This window comes from Lontra canadensis, unplaced genomic scaffold, assembly GCF_010015895.1.
Source record: "Lontra canadensis isolate GAN:19392208 unplaced genomic scaffold, GSC_riverotter_1.0 scaffold36, whole genome shotgun sequence".
Taxonomy (NCBI): domain Eukaryota; kingdom Metazoa; phylum Chordata; class Mammalia; order Carnivora; family Mustelidae; genus Lontra; species Lontra canadensis.
In genome coordinates this window covers 14,011,544-14,030,112 of record NW_022631030.1, presented here as the reverse complement: position 1 = coordinate 14,030,112, position 18,569 = coordinate 14,011,544, and the positions used below count along the sequence as shown (strand labels likewise).

Here is an 18,569-nt window from a genome sequence, read left to right as displayed (position 1 = left end):
TGCCTACCCGCATGTCTGCGTGTACAAGCACACACGAGTTCACAGAACTCATCTCCCTGCGTAAGGGAAAGCCGTACTTCCTCCTTTCTTCCTGGGACACAGCTCCTCCTTCTCCTCGGGCACCCAGGCTGGGCAGCTACTGCACACCCTTCCGACCTCATGCCTCACTGCCGGGCCCCCTCTACCCTGCACACTCCTCCTCTCAGGGAACCAGGCCCTGCTCAGAAGCAAAACATAATCCCTTGCTGTTCTGGAAAAGGCCACAGGGCACTGTGGTCTCTGCTCTTAGCCTGACTCCAGGGTCTGTGCTGACGGGAATTTAAACCCAGTTTACTACTTGCAACTGGAGCTAGGAGAAAGAGGAAGGAGAGTCCATCAAGTCTGGTGAGAAAAAATTTACCTAAAAACAAAGTTTACTCATACACACAAATACATACACTGAAGCCCACCCTAGGAGCTGGTAAAAATTCAAATCTTGGGCCCATGTGTCTTCCAGGGTCCTCCAGCCTGGGTTTCCTGAAGAGTGTGACCCTAGGAGCCTACAGCGCCCCCACCAGCCCCACTGTAGGGGTCCCAAAGCTCCTGTGTCAGACGGGCAGAGCGCAAAGATCTTCAAGAGGAGCCTCAGTCCAGTTGGGGACTGGAGGGAAGAGGCTGTGTCTTCAAGCTTGTGCCCCTTGGGACGGGCAGTGTCCCCAGCTCCCATCCCCTGCTTCGGAGGCTGAGTGAGGAGAGAAGTTCTCCAGGCCGAATCACCCTCTCCAGAGTTCTGGGGATTCAGTTCACAGTCTGGGTTCTGGGGAGCTCAAGTCAGGGGTGCTGTTAGCGATCCTGTCCTTGGCCCGCAGGTGTGCACGTTGGGGTGGCCCGCCGATGGCCCCTGCAATTACACCCCAGTCTGCTCTTTAATCCAGTCCCGAAATTCAGAGAGCCTTGTGTACACGCCGGGCTTGTCCCTCTGAGCGCAGCCATCACCCCAGCTCACCACACCGGCCTGGAAAATCCGCCCGTCGGCTTCCACGCTGGACAGGGGGCCCCCAGAGTCGCCCTGCGGGGAGACCAGCGCCTCAGTGTGAGCGCCAGCCCCACCTGCGCCCTCGCCTGGCCCACCTGCGCCCTCGCCTGGCCCAAGAGCTCCAGGACTCGGGCCCCGCCCCCTTCCCTGAGCCTCGACCCTACCCCGAGCCCCGCCCCCCATCTCGGGCCCCGCCCCCGCCCCGCGCACACCTGGCAGGCGTCCACGCCACCGCTGAGGTAGCCCACGCACATCATGCGGGGGGTGATCTGCTGCGGAAGCAGGCTCTCACAGGTCGTCTGGTTGATGACGCGGATCTCGCCCTTCTGCAGGATCAGCGCGCTTGTGCCTGGGTGGAAGGGGAGAAGTGAGCAGGACGAGGCTGACCTGGGCCATGGCGCCCCGACGGGCAGTGCAACGGCCAGCACCCCATTCCAGGAGCTCCCACGGCAGTGACCTCACTAGCAAATCTGCGGACACAACCCCAGTGCTCATGGCTGACATGCTCAAGGAACTGATGCCTCGCCAACTCGAGGGGACAGCATGCAGCCCTGTGGATAACTGGGCGAGGTGACAGGAGATCGGATGTTCACCATGGGGACTGGGTGTGGGAAACAGGAAACAGAAGAGTGAGGGAAAGCACCACAGAGTGGCTCCAGGGCTGTGTTAAGGATGTGGAGCCTAATGTCAAGCTCCTTCTCTTCTTCGTCCCTCTATTCTATAGATTTTCCACAGTGTGCTGTGGTACTATTATAACTGATTTTTTTTCCATTTACCATTTACCAGCTAAGGGCCTTCAGATGGAGGCAGAAGGACCGAGGAGGCCAGGCTCCCGCCACAGGACCTGACACAGGCCCAGCCTGCCAGGGCTTTACATCACACAGGGCTCCCCCCAGTGTCCTTTCCGTTCACTGAGTACCATCTGGGAGGGTGTTTTATCTTCATTTTACGGGTGAAGAAACAGGCTCAGAGTTTAAGCAACAGCCAAGGTCACTCAGTTCAGTGGCATGGCCAGGCCTTCCACCCGGAGCCCAGCCTCCACTTCACTCCTGAACAACCTCACCCTGCCAGGCAGAAGGCGGTGGGACTGCCCAGTGGCCACCAGCCCCACCACCCTACTCACCTCCTTCCTGGGTGTGGCCCCAGCCCGTGACCCAGATAGCCTTGCCGGCAGGGAAGGTGTGTGAGGATTCCGGCAGGCAGATGGGCCTCACGGTGCTGCTGTACTCGGCCGGCTTCTCCAGCTCCAACACTGCAATGTCATAGTCGAAGGTGAAGTCATTGAAGAAGGGGTGGGTGATGATGCGCTTGAGCCCAAGTTCCTGCACCCCAGTGGCGCTGCGCTTGCTCTGGTCGTGCAGGCCCAGGAAGGCGGTCCACATTTTGTGGTCAGAGTACCTGCAAGAGGAGCCCAGAGCGCTGCCTTGAGCCAAGCACTGACGTAGCCAAAGCCACCCGCCACTGCCCAGACCGTGAGGGGGCTATGGCTTCCATGTGACTGTAGCCCTCCACCAAAACCACTGGTGTCGCCCACCACAGCACTCAGCCCCCTTCACCTCCTTGTTTCCCTCTTTTAATACATTTTTAATCTGATTACTAAAATATATTTCTTAGCGACCTGATCTTTTACAGAAAGAAAAATACAGAACTCAGCACAAATACTTTAACACTTTAACAAATACTTAACCACTGTGCTAAAGTATTCTAAGAACAAAATGTATTCTGAAGTGTGTATTCTAAGAACAAAATGAATTGAAAAGTAGACTGAACTTCACCTACTATGTTTGCTGTTGGTAGTGAGACAAGTATAGCGATTCCGGATTGCATTGTGTATACTGGCGAACTGAACAAGTAAAGATAACATGCTGACATTGCTGGGAGCCAATTTTTGGTGTGGGAAAAGGGAGCTACAAAGGGAGTAGGGGAGGAGGGAGTGCAATCAGAGGTAGCAATTAAAGCTCAGGATTTCCCCCAGAAAATGGCCCCAAAGCAATGACATCCCCAATAACACCCAGAACTTGGTTTCTCTATAGTCTTCTCCATTGAAAGTAACCAAGGCTCCCTGGAGAAACGGTTGATTTCAGGTCTGAAGCATGGAAGGCATGAAGTGACCTTGGAACATTTTGATTTACCAGAAGTAAGCAAGTGCTCCAACAATCATGGAGCCAGTTATCAGGACCATCCAAACATCAAAATGAACAACAGGATTAAAGCAGTACACATGCCGAACAATATAAAAGGGGGAGGGGAATCCACGAGCCCATCTTGAATTCTAAAAAAGAATTTCAAAATTTTATAAGGACAGAAGGAAAGCTACTCTTTACAGAAAAACACCAGCTAATAAATACAGAAGAAGCAACATAATAAGAAATGGCATTTTGCATCTACCTACGCAATAACCAACACCACCAAGAATCACTGATGGACGCTAAAAGCGCTGGGTAAAAGATTGCCAGGAGGGCTGCTGGGGGGCTTAGTTGGTTAAACGTGCGAATCTTGATTTGGCTCAGGTCATGATCTCAGGTTTGTGAGATCAAGCCCCACAACAGGCTCCACAAGGGACATGGAGCCTGCTTAAGATTCTCCCTCTCCCTCTGCCCCACCCTTTCCCCCAACCTCTCTCCCTCTCCAAAAGTGGGGGGAGGGAGTTGTCAGGCAACAAGATATTCACGCTGATTCAAAGTGTCATTCAAGTGGGGGCACATTTATAATGGATGAAAGCCACGGACCCCACCTTAACCAGGTGATCAGACTGTCCTCCCAGCCATTTCCACCAGTGGGCTGGGACACAGCATCACCTATGTAGTGTTTTCCAGAGGGAGGAAAAAAGTTGAACTTAATTCTAACCATGAAAAACCAATAAAAAAACACAAACTCAGAGACAATCTGCAAAATAACCGGCCTGGACATTTCAAACATGAAATGCCATAAAAAATTAAAAAAAAAAAAGTTAAAATAAAGGCTTAGGGGAACTGTTCTAAATTTAAGAGACTAAAGAAAACTAAGGACTACTACAGAGCACAACCCTTGACGGGGTCCTAGATTTTTTTTTTTTTAAAGCTATGAAAGACAACATTGGGGACACTGGGGGACACCTGAAGCATGAAAGACATGCTCACCACTAATACTGTGTCAACACTGTCATTTCTAGAGGCGATCCCCACATTGTGAGTATGTGGGAAGCTCTCCTTGTTCTTGGGAGACAGGAGCCAGCGGAGGCACTTAGGAGAGGGAAGTAAGTCATCATGGCTACACCCAACTCAGAGAGTTCAGAAAAACACGTGTATGTGTAGAGAAATAACAAATGTGGTAATATTCAACAGGTAATGACTGTAGATAAAGGGTATGAGGATATTCATTGTCATTTTCTTCTTTCATTATATTCGCAAATTTTTTGTAGGTTTTTTCAAAATAAAAAAATGGGAAAAATATATCTTTAAAATAGAAAGTCTGAATGTAGGAGAAAGGCACGAAGGCCAGCTTCATTTTCTCTAACCTCTCAGGAAAGTCGAGAGGCTAATCAAGTGGCCAGTCCTAAAATGTCCAAGCAACGCTCCTCCCCTCCTCGGAGCTCTGAACCTTAGCCCCTCCTCCCTCTCGCCCCAAGCCCCTGAAGCCCAGTTCACCTGCCCTCCGCTAACCCCGCCCTCTGCTTAACCCGGCCCTCTGCTAATCCCACCCACCGCTAACCCGGCCCTCCGCTAGCCCCGCCCTCCGCTAACCCGCGCCTCCATCCCCTCCTCTCGGTTCCCGCCACAGCCTCCCTGCAGAACCTCACACCCAGACAGTAGCAACAGCCTCCAAACCGTGTTTTTGCCTCCGGCCTCTCTTTTCCCTTTTTTTTTTTTTTTTTAAAGATTTTATTTATTTATTTGACAGAGAGAGAGACACAACGAGAGAGGAAACACAAGCAGGGGGAGTGGGAGAGGGAGAAACAGGCACCCTGCTGAGCAGGGATTCCGGATGACCTGAGCCAAGGCAGATGCTTAAGGACTGTGCCACCCAGACGGGCCTCCAGTCTCTTTTTAATCTGTTGCTGCCAGATGAAAAATTCCGGAAAACTTCTTTTGTGAGAGCCGTTTTGAACAGCCTGAAGTGATTCCAAGACCTCCAGATCAGCCAGGCATCCTATATCTGCATTATTCAGCCTTACCCTTCCTGACTTGTTCTCCCAACCAACTATGGTGTTCCAGGAATTGCATGAAGACCCAACCTTCAAGTGTTCCCTGTACTCGGGGAAGGAGCCATGAACACCACCATGACAGCACAGTAGGGTGACCTCCAGAATGATGGGCAGCGGACTATGGCAGAGTATCAGGTGGGGCGTGGGGAGTCAGGAGAGGAAGCATGTCATGAACAAGGCCTTGGAGCTCAAATGGGACTTGGCTAGTCAAATCCTGAGGGTGGGGGAGAAAGCAGCAAGATCACAGAGAGCACAGGGAATGTTTAGATGCCCCCCAAAACTGAATATATGGAAGGAATGACGGTGGGACAGGAGACGGAGCTTGGAGAGATGTCACGGGCCAGAGAATGTGGCCCTGTCGGTCACAGTCACGTTACACCTTTTCTGCTTTATCCTGCCAGTTACCCCAAGCCAGGGGTTGATGGGATCAGATTAGCTCTTTAGAAAGACCACACCCACATTGTGGGAGACAGACGGGCTGAGAAGGAAGAGGGTGATCAGGTAGAAGGAACTGCGACCACTAAGGCTGGGGAGTCAGGGCAGCTGCAAGGTGAGTGGGAAAGAGTACAGATGCTCTGGGATATTCAGCAGGCAAGGGCCAGTGGCTGAAAGGATGGGATGTGACAGGGCTGGGGGGACAGGGTGGGGGAGTCATCCTTCTCCCCTCTGGCACCATCTGTCCATGATCCCGTCACCTGCTGTAGACATTTCTTTGTCACCTGGGCCCATGCTAAGTCCTGTGCCTCCCACGCCCTTGCCAGTCCCATTCACCCAGCAACCCCAGCCCCTCTTTCTCGAAGCTTCCTCATTAAGCCTGCCATGGTGGTCTTTTCTCTCCAGTCTACATTCTTCGGTCTAGGACAGCCTTCGACTATATGAGCAGACTTAATCTCTAGTCGTTGAAGGTACACACACTCACCAGTAACTGAGAGACCAGGTGTGGAGGTACACCCACAGAGGAGCCCGGGGACTGCGGGTGGTTGGGAGGGCGCTGGTGGTAGCCACACCAAGCTCCCTTCTCAGTGCTGACACGTCAAGTCATGCCAGGCAGCCCTTCAACGTAGGGCTGCCCATTTTTAGATGAGGACTCAGACACACAGAGACTAAGTGACTTGCCCAAGAGCACACAGCTATGAGTTGTGGACAGGACTGAATCCAGGCAGCCTCTACTCTTAACCATGGCAACACCCTGCAAGCACCTGCCAGTTCAGAAATGTGTCCAAAGTAACTGCACTCCAGATCCTTGCACACTCCACACCCACCTGCCTCCGCTCACACCCTTCTTTGTCTGGAAGGTCTGCGTCACCTCGTCCAGTTGCAAACACTCTCATGTTTCAACACTCGTATCAGACACCCCTGCTCCCAGAAGCACTCCTAAGTCTCCCACCCCCGCCCCAGGGGGGAGGGAGTGGGAATTCTCAACTCCCACACGCTGGGCCAGGTAACACCCAGCTCCCACACAGCACTTGCCATGCGCTCATGTACGTGTGTGTGCACGAGCACGGGTCACATATCTCTTCTCCCCATGCTGGGAAGCCTGAGAAGTGTGGGGAAGAAGGCTTACTCATCTCTGTCCCCTGGTGCTAGTAACAGCATGGGGTGTCAAATGCATTCACTGCATTATTACTTCATGGAAGACTGATGATCAAAAGAAAATGAAGGGGGCCACCTGGGAGGCTCAGTGGGTTAAAGCCTCTGCCTTCGGCTCGGGTCATGGTCCCAGGGTCCTGGGATCGAGCCCCGCATCGGGCTCTCTGCTCAGCGAGGAGCCTGCTTCCCCCCTCCACCTCTCTGCCTGCCTCTCTGCCTACATGTGATCTCTCTGTCAAATAAATAAATAAAATGTTTAAAAAAAAGAAAAGAAAAGAAAATGAAGGAAGAGGAAATGAGAGAGTGATGAAGCAAGAGAAAGAGGGAGAAGGAATGGAGGGCACAGGGACCACACATGGAGATCCTGGCTTGCCTTGCTGAGGGTCTAGAAGCAGTGGGATTACAGTAACACAGGATACGGAGGGTCCCAGCTTCGCTGTTCCCTGCTAACAGGATTCCCAGTGGGTAGTGTCTCATTCCAGCCCTGGGCTGGGGAAAATAGATGAGCCTAGAACTCCTGGTAGGGCCAGAAAGCATGGAAGTGGCTGAAAAGAACAAAAGGATGGGGTCAGATCAGAGGGACACGGGAACCGCGCTGGAAGAGAGGACAACGGTCAAATCTGGAACAATCTGAGCAACAAAGTCACGTCATGGCATTGGATTACAATCCGAAGAAACGTGGATGCGCGTGCGCCCATATGAATATAAATAGCTAAGTAAATAAATAAATGGAAGAGAAGGGACAAAGCTTCCTCACAGAAGAATTCCACATTGGCTCACTTCCAAAAAATAAAGAAAGGGGGACTTCACTGTGAGGCAGCCTGGCAAACACTCCCTCAACCACCCTAGAAGGATTCACGTTACCAGTGATAAGTCAGGCTGGTGTCCTGTGCCTGTGACAGCATGTGATGTTCCTTCCAAACACCCAGAAGCGCAGTCTGATCATGACAAGAACAGCGGACAAACCCAGATGCGGGGCACTCTACAGGACACCCGGCAGAGCTCAGGGTTCCAGGAGCACATGCTTGTTACTCTCAGGGCCCCAAGTGTAAGAGCTCACGGGGAGTCTGAACCGGTCCCGGGGCGGCCCTGTGCACAAACTGACCACGCACGCCTTGGACCCCGCACACCCGGGCTTGAGTCTGACCGTGCCACTCCCAGCGGCACACTCATGAGCACAGGTCCTGACTTCCGTGAACCCCCGCTTCTGTAAAATGGGGATGTAACTGGACCCATCCAACCGGGCTGTAGGAGAGGCAGTACGATACTGCTTTACAGAGAGAGAGGGAGCACGCAACAAGGGTCTGTTCTCATGATTACTGTTATTAAGCCCCATCCTGGGGGGTCTGCCACTCCGCCCGATCCTATCTCAGCGCCATCCGCTCCGGCATGACTTACATACAGGGGCTTTCCGAGCCCAGAAAACCCAAGGAGAGCCCCTCCCGCCCAGCGGCCCACCTGAAATCTCGCTCATCGATGAAGCAGTGAGCTGCCGACACCATCCAGTTGGGAGAGATGATCGAAGCCCCGCACACGTGGCCCTGGCTTTGGACGTGGAGGCTGACCTGCCAGGGCCACTCACCTTCGTCCGCATTCGTGCCCCCGACCACCCGGGACTGCCTGGTGAACGACCGCAGCCCACAGTCTGGGCGGAGAAGAAAACGCACAGGTCAGAGTCCAGGTGGGGCACCAGCCCCCGGCCCACCCCAGGCTCAGCAAGAGGCCATGGGAGGCAGTCGCCTTTGGGTGGGACCCCCTACAAATATCTTCTAGACTCAGAGATCCCACGGATGGTCCCCGGCCCCTCTCCCTGCTTCCAAACCCAAAACCCTTGCACTCCCTGCTCCCCATCCGTGCCCAAATGCTTTTGAGGCCTTCCGACATCTGCTGGTTTGCTCGGATTTCATTTGAGTGTCATTTGCCCGGATTTCCTCGCTGACTGCTGACAGGCACAGCTCCCAGGAAAGAGCGGATGGGCGACGTGAAGTCAGAGAATGGCTATAGCTGGGCTCAGATATAACCTCAGGCCAATGCTTCTGAAACACACACGAGGCCACAAACTGATGCATGGGTGCAGTGGGGGCAAAACCTGCCGGCTGCTCAGGTAGGCCATGTCCTCTCTCCTCCAGGCAAGATGGCCAGGTCCACAGAGCAGGGGCCAGCCCAGCACCTCAGCCAGGACATCAGCTCTGCCACAGAGGTGCTGACATGCTGGTGGCCACCGGCCCTGCCTCCAGGACCACAGTGCCTCTCTGCCAGTCAGCAAAGTCATCCTTTCCCCCAGACAGATACACCCTCTCACCAGGGCAGAGCTGGATGAGTGAGACACTGGCATGATTTCCACCTCTGTGTGTGCCTTGCACAGTGAACAACCTGCACAACATGTATGCAGTGAACAACTGCATACATTTCCACCTCTGTGTGTGCCTTGCACAGTGAACAACCTGCACAACAGTATGCAGCAGCCCTGCTCACCACAATCCTTCTCATCTGAGCCGTCGCTACAGTCCTTCTTCCCATCACACTCAGGGTTTCTCTTGCTCAAACAGAGCCCGTTGTGGCAGCGATAGGTGTGTTTGGTGCAGGCAACGGTTCTCACTGTTCAAGAAGGAGTCCAAGGGGCAGGGAATCAATTCCTCTGCAGCACCCAACCAGAAACCTGATGACCCATCTTCCTGACGCCCCTCATCAAGCCTGTCCCACCCTTCCACACTCATGCCATGTCCTCCCAGCCTCGCCAAAGGCTCTCCACCTTCTGGAAGATTCTCCCCCCCGCCCACTGATGCGTTTTCTCATCACATTTCACATCTAGGGTGGTGTGTGTTTATTAAATTTGGGACACCCTGAGATGTGAGTGTGCTCAAAGCTGCTTCCTTCCTTCCTGCTCCCACCAGGTCTCACCGAGGTCACACATGGCCTCATCGGAGCCATCGCCACAGTTGTCAGTCCCGTCACACTGCTGGTTCTGGGGGAGGCACTTCCCATTGCCACACCTGAAGGTCTGAGCTGGACAGCCTGGGGACAGGATGCACCAACATTCAGCAGCTGCTTGATGATGCCCCCTGCTGAGGGTGGGCCGCAGGGTGGCCCAGGCAGCCCCACCCCACACTCACTGCACTCCAGCTCGTCGCTGTTGTCCCCACAGTCGTTGACGCTGTCACACAACCAGAAGAGGGGCTTGCAAAGCTTGTTCTTGCACGTGAATTGGTAGGTGGCGTTGCATTCTGATGGGAACAAGGGGCCACAGTCAGCGAGGCTCTGAGCCCTCGCTCTGACATCAGTCACTGCTCACTGCTTCCCACAGAAGCAGGGGCGACCAGAGAGCTGCCCAGGGACCCCAGGGTGCCCCTGGCTATGGAAGCTGAGCCCGGCACTGCAGGAACACTCCACTGCCCGCTGCAACAGAAGGCCAGCCTCCGGAACAGCAGAGGGGGGATGGGGCATGAGGTCTAAATGGGTCACCACGCAGGCAGAGGGGACTCACGGCAGTTGAGCTCATCGCTGTAGTCCGTGCAGTCAGCCCAGCCGTCACAGCGCAGCTCGTTCCTGATACACCTCCCGGTGTTACACATGAACTTGCCCGGGCACGCTGCAGGGGAGAGGGCAGGCCTCAAGTCCACGAGCACCAGCCTTCCCTCCCATGCTGGCTGCCCTCCACCTACAGCCGCCCCGGGAGGGCCAGCCACAGACCCACAGTGAGGGGCCCCTCCTGACCGCCAGTGACCAAACCCCAGGTAGCTGCAGAATGGAGACAGGCTGGCTGGGTATGCACTCGATTCTCCTGCCCCGTGTCCTTGGCCAGCCGCATCCCCCCTAGTGCCAGGTTCGCCTTGCCCGGCATGGACCTAGCTCAGCAAATAGCTGATGTAGGTGTCCTACCCAAGTGTCAAATGGCAGCCCAAGATTTCCGTAATTCTAATGCTGTTCTCACATTTCCATGTTTCTGAAATTGGAAGGTGTCTGCCACCTGATGTTGTGGGGCCGGTGACAGAGCTGCGGGTAGGTGGGGATGAGCCTGTTCCGGAAGGCGGGGCCTTCACCTGTGCGCTGGCCCTGTTGCCGGCCAGGTGTACTTCAGGTGGTGAGCCGTGCCGGTGCATTCTAACTTAAATTTGGATTCTCGTGTATAGTTAAAAGGTCTCCCAAAAGGTTACTCTCTGACGTGGGGCCAAAACAAAAAGTCCCCGTGGATAGGGACCGGCTGGTCTGCACACAGCAGGCAGGGAAACTGAAAGCCACAGGAACCGCCACATCTCTTACGTAGAGATGGCAGAATTTTCAGAGCCCAGAGTGGCTCGTGTGACGATTCCTGCCCCAGGATTTTCTCACGTGTCTCAGAACTACTATGCTATTCCCCAATGTCTTTGTGGCTAAAAGACCACAAAGACAGGCACGGATTTCCAGAGGTGTGGCCCTGCTGAAACACAGGGACAGATGGCCCCAAGGAACCTGGGGGGCCCTTGGGCTCCAGTGCCTCCCACAGGGACTCGAGGGCACAGCCTGTAGCAGTATTCACTGTTCACCTTTGTCAAGAAATGCATTTATGGCAGCCTTTCCTTTTATCCCTCCAAAAGGCACCTGAGTGATATGCACCCTTCATTCTCGGGATCTCAGAATCAGGGGAACACAATGCTGGGAAGATACAGAACAGAGGGGTCATCTCGGGCCGGTCCCTCCAGCCAGGTTCCTCCTTCTAGAGATGTGTACTCACGGTCACTGGAATCGTAGGAGAGGTACTCGGCCAGGAAACCCGTGTCGGTGTAGGACTGATCGGAGTGGAAGCGCACCGTGATCCTGCTGCTCTTGCTGGTGACCACGAACTGGGGCCTCTCTCCGCAGTACCTATGGGGACCATGGTCAGAGGTAAGAGGAGGATCCGGAGGGACTTGGGGCACCCCTTCCCTTCCAGCTCCAGCTGCTCCAGGGCACTTACTTCTCCCCGTTGACCTCCACGTAGTCCTTGGGGCAGGAGCCCGGGGGAATGTTGGGCTCCACCAAGTAGAAAAGCTTGAAGAGCACTTTCACATTTTGGTTGTTGGGTACCTAAGAAGGGAGATGCTGCTGGGGGTCTGCTGCGTCCTTCCCTCCTCCTAAACCCAGGGATGCGTGGGCTGCTGGCCACGGGCACTGGGGTGACCATGGCACATGGCACGGCCACTGCGCTTTTCTCTCTACCACCCACATTGGCAATACGGAACACAGGGCAGGAGGGACTCGAGTTAGACCTTTGGAAGAACTTCTGGACTCAGAGGCAAGAAAAACCAGAGGTCCTCCCGGCATCACCGAAGAAAGGAAAGAGAGCGGGGTCTCTGACTTGGAGGGAGTGAGGGGGAGCCCCAGGCAGCAAGACTTCCGTCCCACTGCCATCCAGCAAGTGCTTTCTCCACACACACTCTGTGACTTCACCTCTGAGAGGCAGACACTGTTACTCTCCCTTCACCCAGGAGCAAGCTGAGGCCTAACAGGTGAAGCTACCGGCCCGAGGTCCCTCAGGCAGCCACCGATCAAGAACTAGGATTTGAGTCTGCGGGGGCATTACTGAGATCGGCCCTCCCCGACCCTGCCCCACCCTTCCCCACCCTGCAAGGCTTTAGAAACTTGGCATCCTGGGGATGGGCTGGTCAGGGAGCCCATCTCCCTCTCCTTGCCCTTCCTCACTTGCCTTCCTGGAGTGTCCCTCTCTCCTCCCCTCTTCCCTCCCCCTCGAGCCCCCTCTCCCTCCCTCCACCTTCTGCTCTCACGGGCACCCTACCGCCTCCTACCTGGATATCCCACGTGCAGTTCATGTTGGGCGGGTAGTGGCCTGGATAGTAGGGGCTGCTAAATGTCCCATGGGTGCCACGTAGGGAGCCTCCACAGCCTGAAAGGAAAGGCAGGAGAAAGGCTCGAGGACCCGGGGGCCCTGGCGGAGCCGGCCCGCCCGTCTCTCACGCTACACACCAGGGCACCCATGCGCTCCGCAGCCCGTTGCTGGAAGGCCTGAGTGCGGGGAGCCCGACACTTTACAGAGGGCTCCCGACCCACACGAGAGGCCAAAGGCCCCACGGCTTAAGCCGCCAACCTCTGTCACTGACCTGGGTCGGTTCACCCACCAAAGGCTTTGGCCTGGGCTTCGTGGGCGCGGGCCAGCCCCTCAGACCCATCCTCCCTCCGCCCTGCCGTGCCCCTCCTTACTGCTCAGCTTGGACAGCTGGGAGAACGTGGCCTCAAAGCCAGGGTGTCGCCGCTCGGTGTTGGTGATCAATGTGACGAGCAGGACGTTCTGGGAGGAGAGGAAGGTCAGGTTGTAGGAGGGTGGGTAGGTGCCGCACAGCCTGTGGGGGCAGAAAGGGCACGTGTTACTGACAGCATTAAGAACCCCGGCATCCCGGAACCCTGGTCCCATCCACAAAAGGCCGAGGGTGGGGTCACTTCAAAGCCCCCCCTGCATACACAACCTGAGTAAGGATTTAGTTGTGAGACTGTCTTTTCAGCAAACAGCAAAAACTCTGCAACCTCGAATGCCGGACCACAGAAGAGCCATTCAGCTACGCGTTAACTAATAACAGTAACAGCGCTGACACCGCCGAGGAACAGAATGTGCACTCAGTGTCCTTCTTAACAGCTCTACTAAGTAAATACTAAAATCCCCCCTTTACAGACAAGGAAACTGAGGCACAGAGAGGAGAAGTAACTTGCCCAAGGATCCACAGTGACTAAGTGGTGGGGCTGGACGCAAACCTCAGGCCCCCGGCACCCCGACCCACGCAGCCAAGGACGGTGTCCCGCTGCCCTCACACGAGAATGCCACGTCACACAGCCACCACAAATGATAGAAGCGCGCTTACTGATTCAGAAAGAGCACCATGACATGCTTCAGTTTTAAGAAGCAGAGAGCAAAACCAAACGAGCCCTCTGATCCCATTTTTACGTCACACACAAACATAGCCATGCACAGGAAAAAGTGTGGAGGAACGTACAACGCAAGCCTCACAGAGACTCCTTCTAGAGAGTGAGACCGTGACTGAGATCCGAGCTCTGTGTGCCCACCGATTTCCCAGCTCTTCCCTTCAGAGCCACATGCTGATTTTGTTGCACGATTCATAAACGAGAGAGGGGAAAACCTTACAGGAAAAGGAGCCCTGGCTGCTGAGCTGTGGCGGCAGATGGCTCTATCCTGTCCGGAGCCGGAATTCTAGCCCATTATTTATCACAGAACATCTGCCGTGCTCATTTCCGCAGACAGCGAGGGAAGGCTCTGGCCCACTGAGTCAGGGAGAGCTGAGGAGGGGGCAGCCCACCCCCACCCACAGCGCTGTGCGAGGCACGCTCCATCCAGGCGGGGGGCAGGGGGCCTGCGGGTGGCCCCACGACCTCAGCACGTATACAACGCCTCCTTATTTCCTGTGGTCCTGATGCTTTGGCCGCAGGCTGGGGACTTGCTGGCTCTGGCGACACTGCCCCTCCCGGGACTAGGCAATTACCAGAGAGAGTCAAAAGTCACCCCTGCGCAAGCCTTACACGTACAGACCCCTCAATCCAGAGCCCACACACCCCAACCGCCTCCTCCATGGGGCTCTCCCCTCCAGGTGACTGTCCACCAGCCCTCATCACGCCACAACCAGGTACCAGACAGCTAGAGATGGCCTTGTGTTGTGCCCCAGAACCCACTGGAATTATTTGAACCAGCCAATCCTAAACCTTGCCTACACGGCCTGGCCTGGCCTTTCCCAGAAACCGTGACAAAGGCCTTCGCCGTTTCCACCCCTCCCCCTGCCCCCTCTGCTTCCTGATGGACTCTGGGGACTATGTGGCCTCGCACCTGGGGACTGTCCCTCCTCTTGCAAACAGTCAGAACAAATTAACTTTTCTTTTTTTTTTTTTTTAATTTTTTTTTAAAGATTTTATTTATTTTATTTATTTGACAGACACAGATCACAAGTAGACGGAGAGGCAGAGAGAGAGAGAGAGAGGAGGAAGCAGGCTCCCTGCTGAGCAGAGAGCCCGATGTGGGACTCGATCCCAGGACCCTGAGATCATGACCTGAGCCGAAGGCAGCGGCTTAACCCACTGAGCCACCCAGGCGCCCACAAATTAACTTTTCAATGGGCAGCCATCTCCTGAGCCATCAGCCTCAACATAAGTGAGTCTAATAAAGTGGGGTCTGCACCTCCACTCTGGCGAGGAAAGGAAGCACACCCAGCTCGCGGGCACCGAGGGGCCACTGAGTGCTCCTCACCCCGACCATGGCTGATGAAACTGCCTCTGAGCGGCTCTGCTGATCCCTATACCCTGGAAAGTGCCCAGGGGCCTCGAGTCCCACAGTCCATCTCCGGCCCACGCTGGGCTTTCCTCTGCAGAAAGCCCCCAGCCCACCTCTGCAACCCTGGGACACTCACTGCACCACAGCACGGGGCTCCACGGGGCTCAGGGTGTCGTACACCATGACCAGGTCACTGCCACGGTCATCACAGGACGCGACATCAAAGCTGTGGAAGGTGAGGCTCAGCACAGAGTCGGCATCCCCCCGCAGGGTCCACTGGCAGCGGGCCCGAGCCGGGTACGGGCTGTCGGGGAAGCCGGGCGTGGTGAAGCGGGTCAGCTCCCCGCTCCGGGCGTGCAGGGCGAAGCTGCAGCTGTCTGCGTGGGAGACAGAGAGGCTGTGGGGATAGCGCTGGGCACAGCTGGCAGGGGTGAGCCGCCCGGGGCTTCCCTGGTGGGGCCACCAGGCCTGGCCCCTCTGAGATGTCCCAGGCTTCCCGGGACCCGGAGACACCGAAGAGGGGGCTTCTCGTGGCCTGGGAGAGGCGGGTGTGTGCGTGTGTGATTTGGGGGACCCCCGTGACTGAGGGGCATCTGGCCACGTCCCTCTTCTTCTCTGGGAGGAGGGCACGAAACTTACTGTCCTGGGCAGTCTGTACTGTTCTGGGGTCAGTGGCTGAAGAACAAGGAGAATAAAGTATTTACTGACACAGTCGATTTCCTCTTTCCTGCTTCCTTATTCCCCAAGAGGGAGGTGCCGGGCTGGCGGGCGGGCCGTCTTCCCCTCCGCGCACTGGCTCGGCAGTGCTGCTCCCCCAACCGTCCCCCCAACAGTCCAGGGACTGGCCCTGCTCCTCCAAAGACAGGCCCAACACATGCCCACCCCCAGCGTCCCTGTACTCACGGAAGGCCACCACGGAGGTCAGCACGAAGGAGCTGAGGGCGCGGGCGCGGGGCGGCAGAGTGACCACACGCTCCTCGGCCATGGCGCGCTCGGCCTCCTCCACCAGGTACTTGGGGATGCTGAACTCGGACCAGTAGTAGGCGATGATGCTGCCCTCGCTGGGGGAGAGGGCGAGCCTGAGGTGCTGGGGCGGGGGGCCCTGGCGCACCACCCGTCCCCCCACTCTCCCCGATGCCGGGCACAGACAGGACAGCTCAGGCCCCCAAGGAGACCATCCTCTAGGCGGGGGCCCACCCCGGATTCTTTTATGCTTCCCCACCTTTTGATTCCTTAAGCCCTAGATCATGCCCCTTCACCCTCTCCTCTCACGTCTCCCACCCAACCAGCCGTGCTGTGGGGCCAGATAGGGTTTAGGACTGGGAAAACGGCCCTGGGTCGTGGACTTGGCTCTCCCACTAGCTTGGGCACCCTGAGTAACAAATTCTGGAGTCTGTCTCCTCATCTTGGAGAGGGGATGAGGATGCCACCTGCCGCACAGCATTCGTAAGGATTAAATTAAACTGACAAAATCAAAAGCACTTTTGAGATAAAGTCTATTTTTAAAAAAGCGTGTTGAAGGCTGGGTGAGCAAGGAAAACATGAAGGCTCACGGACGCCTTCCAAAGCCCGATTTGGAAAAGGAACGAACGGTCACCACCGTTACTGAGTGGCTTCTGTGGCAGACACGCTGCCTCATTCACCCGTATCATCCTGGCAATGCCCCCGTGGTCACCCCTGCCCGGAAGACAGCCTGACTCAGTGTGTGCTGAGGAAGGAACGGGCCCGGCACCCTGCTCCCCGAGCCAGACCCCGCAGTCTGCAGGCTACCCCCCACCGCCACCACACAGCACCGACCCCACAGCCTCCTCCCCAGCACCCACCTGAAGGCCGTCACGGCCGACTCCTTGTGGTAGGGGCCCAGGGATGGCACCCCACTGTATAGCACCTTCAGCTGAGGGAAGGAGAGAAGGCTCGCAGCAGGCCAGAGAGAGGCAACAATCCCCCCTCCACCCTGCTCTCTCCCTCCGGGGACCTGGGCCCCCTTCCCCGGTGCCTGGAAGCCCGAGCCACCTGCAGCCAGGGATCTGGGAGGAAGGGGAGCCGTGCCCTCCAGGCCAGGTGATGGTGGGGGTGCCAGAGTGGACAGCAGGGACAGGGCTCCCTTCCCAGGGGCCGGACTCACCGCTTCCTTCACCTTGTTGGCCAAGTTTGCAAACTCCGTGGAGTTGGAGTTCTCATAGGCATCCAGAAAGTTCTCATTTGTGATCCTCAAGTAGCCATTGAAGACCTTCTGAACTCGCACGTTCCGGTCTATAGGAGACCAGAGAAGGAGGGTGGTCAGAAGAAGTGACACCGTCACCCCCACGGTCCTCAAGCTGCCCTCAGCAACCCTTGGGGAGCAAAGGCCAGGAGGGGCCAGGGCACACATGGGCCTCTGGGCCAGCATTTGTCGCTTATGGCTTCAAAGAGCCCAGGGAGGCAGAGCCCTGGACCCTTCCCCACAGCCCCCCACTGCACCCTCCATTTTCTCCCTCCTGTCCATGACCAATGGCCCCTGCCCCTGTCCACTGAGAGGGGAGGTACAGCCACCCCCACATCACCCACTCCAGAGCCAAGCCCCGGCTTTACTCACACTGGAAGTGCCACACCAGTAAACAAGCCACGAGAGAAAGCAAGAATAAGCCAACCAGCACGGTCACCAGCACCACCCAACGCTTCGGGCCCCGCTTCTCAACCTTCTTGGTGTTGTTGACTGGCAAGAACTCCACGCCTTCCTCAATGCCGTTCATGCTCTGAACAGAGAAAGGCAATGCAGCTCAGACACACTCCCTCACCTCAGCAGCCTCCCCGCCCTGCTCCGGGAAGCATGATTATCCGTCCTAATGTCCAGCTTGGGGAAAAGGGCAAGGAGAAAGGAGAAGTGGCCTTCTCATCCATGCATCCCCGTGTCTGGGCAGTGCCACACAGTTATTGCTTAAGGATGTAGTTTAAAGGAAAATCAAACAAACAGGCTGTCTAAACCCAGTCATGGAGGCTCTCCACTTACATGAATCATCTTTGACGCAGGTGGATGCCCGAGTGCAGGGAGAAGAGGCCGAGCCCGGGGCCACCACCGTGTCAGCTTCTCCAGGCAGCCCCTCCCCCAGGGCTGACACAGCCCTGGGGTGTGGTGCAGGGGGCCCCTACAGATTCACTTCCCACCGATCACGGAGGGGGTGGGGGGGTGGGGGCCAGGAGCCCATGGGCCACACAGAGACTGTACACCCTACCCAGTGGCGTCGCTCTGCCAATGTTTAACCAGCCCAAAGTAAAAAGGCAGTCGACCCGGGCCGCCCTGCCACGCCCCTGTGGAAGCAGCCACTCTGTTTCTCGCCTCAGGTGTCCCAGTCCGGAAACTCAAGGTGATGCGAGGCCAGGTCTCTACTAGAATCCACACCCACGCTCACCCTGAGAGCAGGAAAAGCAAAACTTCCCACAAATAGAACGGTGGCTTACCTAGGCTCCTCCCGGCCAGGGGCTCCCGAGGAAGACAGGAGCGTGACTGTGGCAGGTGGGGTGTCCACAGGCACATGGTGACAGAAAGGCAAGCTCTCCGG

The 18,569-nt window shown here is 56.2% G+C and overlaps 1 protein-coding gene across 2 annotated transcripts in view; it reads right to left on the bottom strand.

Annotated features, from left to right (window-relative positions):
- Nucleotides 1-395: 395 nt before the first annotated feature.
- ST14 (suppression of tumorigenicity 14) overlaps nt 396-18,569 on the bottom strand; it is a 39,693-nt gene continuing 21,519 nt past the window's right edge. For both annotated transcript variants that reach the window (XM_032868933.1, XM_032868934.1), the window contains exons 2-19: nt 17,606-17,765; nt 17,156-17,283; nt 16,854-16,924; nt 15,934-16,091; nt 15,670-15,705; nt 15,167-15,407; nt 12,963-13,102; nt 12,551-12,648; nt 11,722-11,831; nt 11,500-11,630; nt 10,273-10,377; nt 9,902-10,012; nt 9,690-9,803; nt 9,264-9,386; nt 8,247-8,433; nt 2,139-2,413; nt 1,228-1,364; nt 396-1,048 (exon numbers count right to left, since the gene is read on the bottom strand). In XM_032868933.1, the coding sequence (XP_032724824.1) occupies nt 887-1,048; nt 1,228-1,364; nt 2,139-2,413; nt 8,247-8,433; nt 9,264-9,386; nt 9,690-9,803; nt 9,902-10,012; nt 10,273-10,377; nt 11,500-11,630; nt 11,722-11,831; nt 12,551-12,648; nt 12,963-13,102; nt 15,167-15,407; nt 15,670-15,705; nt 15,934-16,091; nt 16,854-16,924; nt 17,156-17,283; nt 17,606-17,765 (2,487 nt within the window). In that variant the 3' untranslated portion in view covers nt 396-886. The remainder of the gene's footprint in view (nt 1,049-1,227; nt 1,365-2,138; nt 2,414-8,246; nt 8,434-9,263; nt 9,387-9,689; nt 9,804-9,901; nt 10,013-10,272; nt 10,378-11,499; nt 11,631-11,721; nt 11,832-12,550; nt 12,649-12,962; nt 13,103-15,166; nt 15,408-15,669; nt 15,706-15,933; nt 16,092-16,853; nt 16,925-17,155; nt 17,284-17,605; nt 17,766-18,569) is intronic.